This window comes from Mastomys coucha, unplaced genomic scaffold (genome assembly GCF_008632895.1).
Source record: "Mastomys coucha isolate ucsf_1 unplaced genomic scaffold, UCSF_Mcou_1 pScaffold18, whole genome shotgun sequence".
NCBI classification, from domain to species: Eukaryota; Metazoa; Chordata; class Mammalia; order Rodentia; family Muridae; genus Mastomys; species Mastomys coucha.
The window spans coordinates 114833765-114842709 of record NW_022196900.1 but is presented as its reverse complement, the minus strand read 5'-3'; the positions used below and the strand labels follow the sequence as shown (position 1 = coordinate 114842709).

Here is an 8945-nt window from a genome sequence, read left to right as displayed (position 1 = left end):
ACTGAACTCAGGGTTCAGGCTTTCACAGTGAGCACCTTTCTGCTGAGCCATTTTTCTGCCCCTGTTTTTTTGTTTGTTTGTTTTTAGACAGGGTCTCACTGTGTAGCCCATGTTGAACTGTCTCAGCCTCCTAAGTACTGAGTTTATAGCCACATGCCAACATACCCAACTTGAGAAAAATCTATTAATATAAATATTTCAGTTGAGATACACTCATTTCAGTGCTCAGAGACTAGAGTGCTTTATGGGAAGAAGCATGAAGCTACTGGGTGCAGGGGCCTGGGAGGGGTGTGTTGGAAGGCTTCTCTTCAGGGTCCTGCTTCTTCCCACCCAGGACTCTCTACAGGAAGTTTGGTGGTGGTGACTGGATGGCCAGGTATTAGCTATTGGCACAAGTTTATAATTCAGAACCAGGCAGAGGAAGGCAGACATGTCTATACCCAGTCATCAGGACCCACTTGTGTCTCCCTGAGAAGTTCTGCTCTCCCTTTTCTGAAATGAGGTATCTGCCTGCCAAAGTCAGTGACAGTGACCAAATCCCTGCCCCCTCCTTTAAAAATAATTCATTTAATTTTATTTTATGTGCATTGGTATGAGGGTGTCAGATCCCCTGGAACTGGGATTACAGACAGTTGTGAGCTGACATGTGGGCGCTGGGAACTGAACCTGAGTTCTCTGGGAGAGCAGCCAGTGCCATCTTTCCAGCCCCACCAAATCCCCTTCTAAGGCAGCTTGGGAGAGCAACTCTGGCTTGCTCCCTGTGGGAGTCTGTAACTGTTTTTGGATACTTTGCAGGTACTTCTTCCCTGCCTTTTCAACCCCCTAATATTAGATAGGAGAGAGAGAAAGGATAGCAAGGTAAGTGAGTGATGTTAGTTATTGTTAATGACTTCCTGTTGATTAGGGGTGTCCTGTTCCTTGGGGGCAAGTTTGATCTTCCCTGTCAGTATAGCTAATTTCTTTTTCTTTCTTTTTTTGTTCATGACTGTTTAATGAACCATGACTAACAGCAACCAATAGTGAACAACCAACAACCAGCAACCCACCATGCTCTTGGGGCACTAACATTTATATATCTTCTGAAAAGTTCCTAGAATTCCAAATGTCACACAATCACAGAAACTATCTGCCACTAGCAAAATCACAGCTCTGCTAGATCATGGAGCAAATCATAGTCAGCTGCTATGGACAATTTAAGTGGCCTCATATCCCACACCTGGGATTAAAATGAAAATACATTCTTATAATATTTCTGTGGTTTAAAAAAAAAAAAAAAAAACAACAAACCAAAATTCTAGAGTTGTCACTACTGGAGTCCCCTTTTGCTCTCAAAAGTACAATTCTTTCTTAGCTAAAGGAAGAGAAGGTGACCTGGAGAGGGAGGCCCAGGGAACTATTCCCTGGTTTGCCTGGGGATCATGAGCAATAATAGTCTTAGAACCTTCAGGGGTCTTCTACAATGATCCTTGTCTGTTTCATAGCTGTCTATGTCCTGTAACCCATGGTATTCTAGATCTCTGCCCAGATATGGCCCTGAGGGCTGAGTCTACAGTGATCTGGAGATGCAACAATAAAGTCATGTCATAGGCACTGAAGGTTATGAGGGACACTGAGGGAAGTAGCCAAGTCTTCAGGGAGGCCTACAACTGCATAGATAACTCTGGGAATATTCATAAGGTAGGACCAAGTGGACACAGGCAGAGCCTGCCTCCTCTTTCCGGCTCTTTGGATGAGTGCCCAGATGGTTACCACAGTGTGGTGACCTCTGACCTGCCTCTAAGCCCTTTAATGTGTATCTTCCACTACAATTGACCATGGCTGTTGAGCTTATGCTTGTGCTGCAAAGGACCCAGAACACTATGGAAAGCAGCCACTTGGGGTTCTCCAAGGTATGCCAGTCAGCTCCACTGTCTGCACACAGTGGCCAGCATTGGTTCTTGGACAAACACAAAAATGGTCTTCAGGAATCAACACCTCTGCATTCATTTACTAGAGTTTATATGGACAACTATGTGCTGCTTTGGGTATGAATGATAAAATTCCTCAGTCAAGAGGAATGAAAAAATCCCTTTTGACTCCTTCCTTATATGACCATGAAGCACTTAACATGTACAACAGCTATTTTCAACCTATTCCAGAAACAGAGCAAACCCTTCTTCCAAGGCCCAGACGTCTCCATTCGACAGGTTCCCCCAGACTCTGACAGCACACTGTCATCCTATGGCTCTCTGGTTCCCAAGGAGAGATTTGGGGACATCACAAGCTTCACCTTCATGGAGCAAGAAAAAGCCTGGTGGGAACCATGTGGTGGGAGTACAGTTCTTCCAGGTCATAGGTGATACTTGTCACAGGTGAAGGGCTTGGTGCAGACAGCATCTGCCCTTTGGTCTGGGGACCAGTGGTTCAAAGCTGGTGAAGTTGGGAAACCTTGGACGCTTCTATCTCAGATTGTACTTCAAGGAAAATACTCTTAGTCTAGCATCTGATGTCTTCAGTGGGGCCTTGTCTGCTCTCCCTGTTGCCACTCTGTTGTACGTCCTTGAAGGCACTTGAGATACTTGCCTAGTACCCAGGGCATGTAGCAAGCATGCTATAGCTGCTGAACTGCTTTCCACAAACTCAGACCTAACACATTCCGAGTAATTCTCTGAGCATCTCAGAGAACAGAGGCCAAAGGGGGACTAGCTAGATTAACGGTCAAGATGAGGTAGGACTGGTTCCTTATGGAGCTTGCAAGGGAAAATCCTTTTTTTTTTTTTCCCTTTTAAGTGTCTGGAATTCCATAGCTCATGGTCCCTTCCTCTGTCTTCAGGTCTGTCTTTGTCCTTGACTCTCCTGTATTCCTCTACAATGACATGACAACACTAGGATCTCCTGGATAGTTAGGATTACTTTCTTCAAGGTCCATAGTTGAATCAGCTGCCTAGTCCTCTACCATCTAAGGTGATCATTAGTGTTTAGTCAGCTCCAGGCATGATACTTCTACTGGCCACTGGGAAGCTCACCTTGTATGAACAGTGATGGAGTCCTGGTAGAGTCGGTCATACATGCAGATCTTCAGGTCCACCGTGGCCTTTGGCACCCAGACTGGCACATCTATGGCAGTACCAGTGGCTCTGAAATATAACTGAGGCAGAACATGTAAACCCAATATATGTTTAAATTGCAATGTAGGAGACCACAATGAGTGCTAACACAATACTTAGCAAAAAAGTTTCATGGTTTGATTTTTGCAACTTATTGTTATTAGAAGTATGAGGTTAACAATTAAATGTTACATGTGTTTAAGGGTTTTGTGATTTTTCATGTGATTATCCTTTTCTGCTGAATCCAGAGAATTGTCACAGAATTTTTGCAGAGCCATTGTATATGGCATGAATTCCAGAATAATGGCTCCTAGGCTTTGAAGTAGCTTTTTGTAAACAGTCAGTGATTGTATCTGAGGTTTTATAGGGGTTCCTTTGGAAGGATTCACAGTCTTTGAATAACTTAGTCTCAAGAGGAGATATACTTGGCAGATCAGAAAGTCTTCTGTAGGCCGGGCAGTGGTGACGCATGCCTTTAATCCCAGCACTTGGGAGGCAGAGGCAGGTGGATTTATGAGTTCGAGGCCAGCCTGGTCTACAGAGTGAGTTCCAAGACAGCCAGGGCTATACAGAGAAACCCTGTCTTGGAAAAAAAGAAAGAAAGAAAGAAAGCTTTCTGTAGCTAAAAATTTTTTAGATAGTGGTTCCTTCAGACAACTCTGACATCAGATAAGAGGTTTGGTGTGCAGAAACTGACTTGCTAGAATTGTCTTTGTGTAAACAATAAAGAAGCTTCTGCAAAGTAGGTTTGCAGTCCTGCTGAGAAGCCTGAATTCATCCTTTCTTTCTTTGTTCAACTGTCCGAGTAACCCAAAACACTGACAGAGGATAATCTATAATAGTGATACCCCTAGTTTTGAATGAATTTTATTAGGTGTCTAGCAAGCCAAGGTAAAAGACAGATTGATCCATAGATGGTAGTAAAACATTATCAAATTTGGGTAATATCCAGTGGATTTAGGATGTGGTGGCGCACATCTTTAGTCCCATTGCTTGGGAGGCAGAGGCAAGCAGATCTCTGTGAATCTGAGGCCTTTGCAGTCTAAACTGAGAGTTCCATGCCAGCCAAGGCTACAAAGAGAAGCTTTGTCACCACCACCACCAGCACCAGCACCAGCACCACCAGCACCAGCACCAGCACCACCACCACCAGCACCAGCACCAGCACCACCACCACCACCACAACAACAACAACAACAAAAATCCATCAGAAATCAACTGGGGCACCCTGTTGAGGCAGTCGGCTAGAGTTCACACAGAGAGAGTCTTGGAAAGAGAGCAGAGTGTCTCTCTGGATGAATCTCCCGAGCAAAAGAACAAATAACAGCAGATGGTGACATCATCAAGTCCAGAGAAAACAGACTGGGAGCTGATGGTGATGATCCATCCACAGCTGAATAGTCAGTCCCTTATTGACAGCACTTGGTTCCTCGTTAACTACTCACTGCAGTCAGAAGCTTTTCTGACCAAGGTTGGGACCAGCACAGATTTATACACTATGTAAATATAAATATTTAGGAGGTGGTTAGACAACATGACCATGGCAGTGGATGGCTGGCAGATGAGAGACAATCGCCTTTCTTTGATTCAATGAGTTAAAAGAATTAATTTTTAAAAAAGATTTACTTATTTATTTTATGTATTTGAGTACACTGTAGCTGTACAGATTGTTGTGAGCCACCATGTAGTTATTGGGAATTGAACTCAGGACCTCTGCTCATTCCAGCCCCACTCACTCTGGCCCAAAGATTTATTTATTATTATATGTGAGTACACTGTAGCTGTCTTGAGACACACATCAGATCTCATTATGGAAGATTTGTGAGCCACAATGTGGTTGCTGGGATTTGAACTCAGGACCTTCAGAAGAGCAGTCAGTGCTCTTAACTGCTGAGCCATCTCTATATCCCTGGCTGTCCTGGATATAGGACTCTGTAGACCAGGCTGGCCTTGAACTTAGAAATCTGCTTGCTTCTGCCTCCCAAGTGCTGGAATTAAAGGTATGCGTCGCCACTGCCCGGCTACAAATTAACTTTTAAAAAAAGATTTATTTATTTATTTATTTATTTATTTTTGTTTTTTTCGAGACAGGGTTTCTCTGTGTAGTCCTGGCTGTCTTGGAACTCATTCTGTAGACCAGACTGGCCTCGAACTCAGAAATCTGCCTGCCTCTGCCTCCCAAGTGCTGGGATTAAAGGCGTGCGCCGCCACTGCCTGGCTTATTTATTTATTTATTTATTTATTTATTTAATGTATATGAGTACACCATTGCTCTGTTCAAACATACCAGAAGAGGATATCAGATCCCATTACAGATGGTTGTGAGCCACCATGTGGTTGCTGGGAACTGAACTCAGGACCTTTGGAAGAGCAGTCAGTGCTCTTAACCGATGAGCCATCTCTCCAGTCCAAGAACTAATTTTTTTTAATAACTGTAAAAAGAGGACACACACATACACACAGCCAGGCAGTGGTGGCACACACCTTTAATCCCAGCATTTAGGAGGCAGAGGCAGGTGGATTTCTGAGTTCGAAGCTAGCCTGGTCTACAGAGTGAGTTCCAGGACAGCCAGGGCTACACAGAGAAACCTTGTCTGAAAAAACAAACAAAAACAACAACAACAACAACAAAAGAGGACACACAGGAAGTTTTGAAAGAGATGAGAGAGTGTCTTTACGTAACTTGGAGGAGGGCACGGAGGCTGGGTCTGATAAAGACATGTTGCACACGTGTGAAAATTTCAAAGTGCAACAGACCGAGAAGATGGTTCTGGATGCAAGTTGGCCTCTCCTTACTTTAGATCCAGACCTCTTGTTTGAGGATGAGCTGCTCATCACTCCTATCCTGAGAGAAGGAAAATGGCAGACAGCAGAAGCAGTCCAATGTCAAAAATAGTGTGTCCTAGACAACAGGAGTCTAAATCCTTTGAGTGCAGACAGCTGACAGATAAATAATTCCCACTGATCTTCTCAAAGTGAAATACTCAGCTACCCTGTGGTATAGAAATAAATGTCTGTGGTGATGCTGGGCGGTGGTGGCGCACACCTTTTAATCCCAGCACTGGGGAGGCAGAGGCAGGTAGAACTCTGAGTTCAAGGTCAGCCTGGTCTCCAGACAGCCTGAGTTCCAGGATAGCCGGGGCTACACGAGAAACCCTGTTTCAGAAAGCAAAAATAAAACAACAACAAAAATATCTGTGGGGAGACTAACTGAAAGTCTCACCCAGGAGAAGATGTTCTGTCTGGGACAATCTTTGTTCATCAGTGACTCTAGTGTCTCCCTGTCAGTTTCTGCTGGACAGTAAGAGTCTGATGCAATGCTTTCTGCTGCTGGTTGTTACTTCTGCTTGCTATGTCCTTAACAAGCTCACTCATTAAAAATTGAAATTGGGGGCTGGTATTAAGTTTTTCCTGATGCTATTTGATTAGTAGAAACCTCTAAAAATCTACATGGACTAAGGACTCAGCCTGGGATAGAGGACTCTGCCTTCTAGACCGTCAATAGGGTAAATTGGCATGGGAGTTAGTGGGTTAAGAGGTTTTTCTTTTGCATAGGCTAAAGGGTTTGTGCCACTTAAAATGTTCCAATTATCAGCCGGGCGGTGGTGGCGCACGCCTTTAATCCCAGCACTTGGGAGGCAGAGGCAGGCGGATTTCTGAGTTCGAGGCCAGCCTGGTCTCCAGAGTGAGTTCCAGGACAGCCAGGGCTATACAGAGAAACCCTGTCTCGAAAAAAAAAAAAAAAAATGTTCCAATTATCAAGTCTGAGGCCACAGGGCTGCCAAAAAATGCAATCTATTTCTGGATCAGAGACAAAATCAGAAAACATTCCAGGGACACGGTTCTGCAGGAAAGCAGGAGCTATGGGGGTCAGCCTAACGTTGTCTCCGAGCTCACACAAGCTGGCTGAGATGCTAAGGGGTCAGTGCAAGCCTGTTACAGCAGAGACTAGGTCCTATCAGGCATGTGGGGAGCTTAGATCTAGAGGACAGACAAAAAAGGGAAGTTCTAGGAGTCTCAAGAAGCAAAGGGAGTCACAGTTCATAGGTACAGCTAGGATGGATCCTCCTTTTCTTCTGTCCTCTTCCTCCTCCTCCTATTTTTAAGTTACCTACTTTATATTTCTACTATTTTGATATTTTACATTTTTGGATCTTCAAGACAATCTTTTTATTGTTCTTAGTGGCATTGCTGAGGCACATGCAGTAAATACTGCATGTTCATTTGGAGTATCCAGAGTCCTCGGATAAGCCTGTTACCTACTTGTCACTGGGAGGGATTGGTCTTCAACCCCTGGGGACAGGGAGTACAAGAGTGAATCAGGAACAACCGTGGGACAGTGGATAGGGTGGGAAGCTGGCAGTGTGGACTCTGGTCAAGGAATGAAGGAAGCAGGGACAGGAGCTAATACCTGGGTCCTTTTCCCTTTATATGGGTCACTGGCTCCCAAACAAACAAAAAAAGCCAAAGAGGGAGAGAGGGCAAAACAAAATGACTACAAAACTGAGTGACAAAGGGTATTTGTTTTGGGCAAAAAGTGTAATACAAACTGAAAAAGCATGTAGTCCCTCATGTACCAACAAGTAAAGCTGTTCTATGATGCTTGACAGCTAGACATGTAAAACATTAACAGAGGGCTGGAGAGATGGCTCAGCAGTTAAGAGTGCTGACTGCTCTTCCTAAGGTCCAGAGTTCAATTCCCAGCAACCACATGGTGGCTCACTACCATCTGTAGTGGGATCGGATGCCCTCTTCTGGTGTATCTGGAGACAGCAACAGTGTACTCACAATAAAATAAATAAATAAAATCTTAAAAAATAAAAAATAAACAGAAAGGAAGACAGATGTCAGGGGAGGGAAGGAGGGGAGTGACCCTGTTGTTAAGTTTGTTTGCAGCTTCAAAGTAGAAACACCTTTCTTGCAGCTACTTTCTGGATAAACCTTGCCTATGCTTAACAAAGAAAACTTTAAACACTTTTAAAAAAAATATTTTATTTATTTATTTATTTTATGTATATGAGTACACTGTAGCTGTACTGATGGTTGTGAGCCATCATGTGGTTGCTGAGAATTTGAATTCAGGACCTCTGGTTGGCCCCACTCGCTCCAGCCCTGCTTGCTCTGGCCTGAAGATTTATTTTTTAATTATATCTAAGTACACTGTAGCTGTCTTCAGACACACCAGAAGAGGGCGTCAGATCTCATTATGGATGGTTTTGGTTGCTGGGATTTGAACTCAGGACCTGTGGAAGAGCATTTAGTGCTCTCAACTGCTGAGCTATCTCTCCAGCCCTTTAAACACTTTTAATATTAAAAAAAGGCAGGTCACCATTTTTGGGACCTGACACCATAACACAACTCATTCTTTTGAGCAGGAGACACTAGCAAGCAGTTGAGGTAAGAACATATATAAATTATACATCAAAAGCCGGGCAGTGGTGGCACATGCCTTGAATCCTAGCACTCCTTTTTAGTCTCTCTTCAGAAAACAGCACGCCTTTCAGGGATATCAACCAAACATGGCATATCAAGTTACAATAAGACTGGGCACACATATCCTCATACCAAGGCTGGATGAGGGAACCCAAAGCAGGCAAAGGAGTCAGAGACAGCTCCCCCCACCTCCCCACAGTTAGGAGTTCCATAAGAACACTAAGCTACATAAGTAAAACATACACACAGAGGACCTGGGTCAGATCCACAGGCTCCCTGATTGTTGGTTCTCTCTGTGAGCTCCTATGAGCCCTGGTTAGTTGATTCTGTGGGCCATATTCTTGTGGGGTCCTTGACCCCTCTGTCTCCTATAATTGTCAGTGTTTGGTCCTATCCTAGCCCAGAACCTCTCTGGGCTATCCAGCC

The 8945-nt window shown here is 44.2% G+C and overlaps 1 protein-coding gene across 6 annotated transcripts in view; it reads right to left on the bottom strand.

Moving 5' to 3' along the window:
- Cfap74 (cilia and flagella associated protein 74) overlaps positions 1-8945 on the bottom strand; it is a 65894-nt gene that overhangs the window by 18680 nt on the left and 38269 nt on the right. For all 6 annotated transcript variants that reach the window (XM_031379746.1, XM_031379743.1, XM_031379744.1 and 3 more), the window contains exon 21: positions 3006-3127. In XM_031379746.1, coding sequence (XP_031235606.1) covers positions 3006-3127 — 122 coding nt within the window. The remainder of the gene's footprint in view (positions 1-3005; positions 3128-8945) is intronic.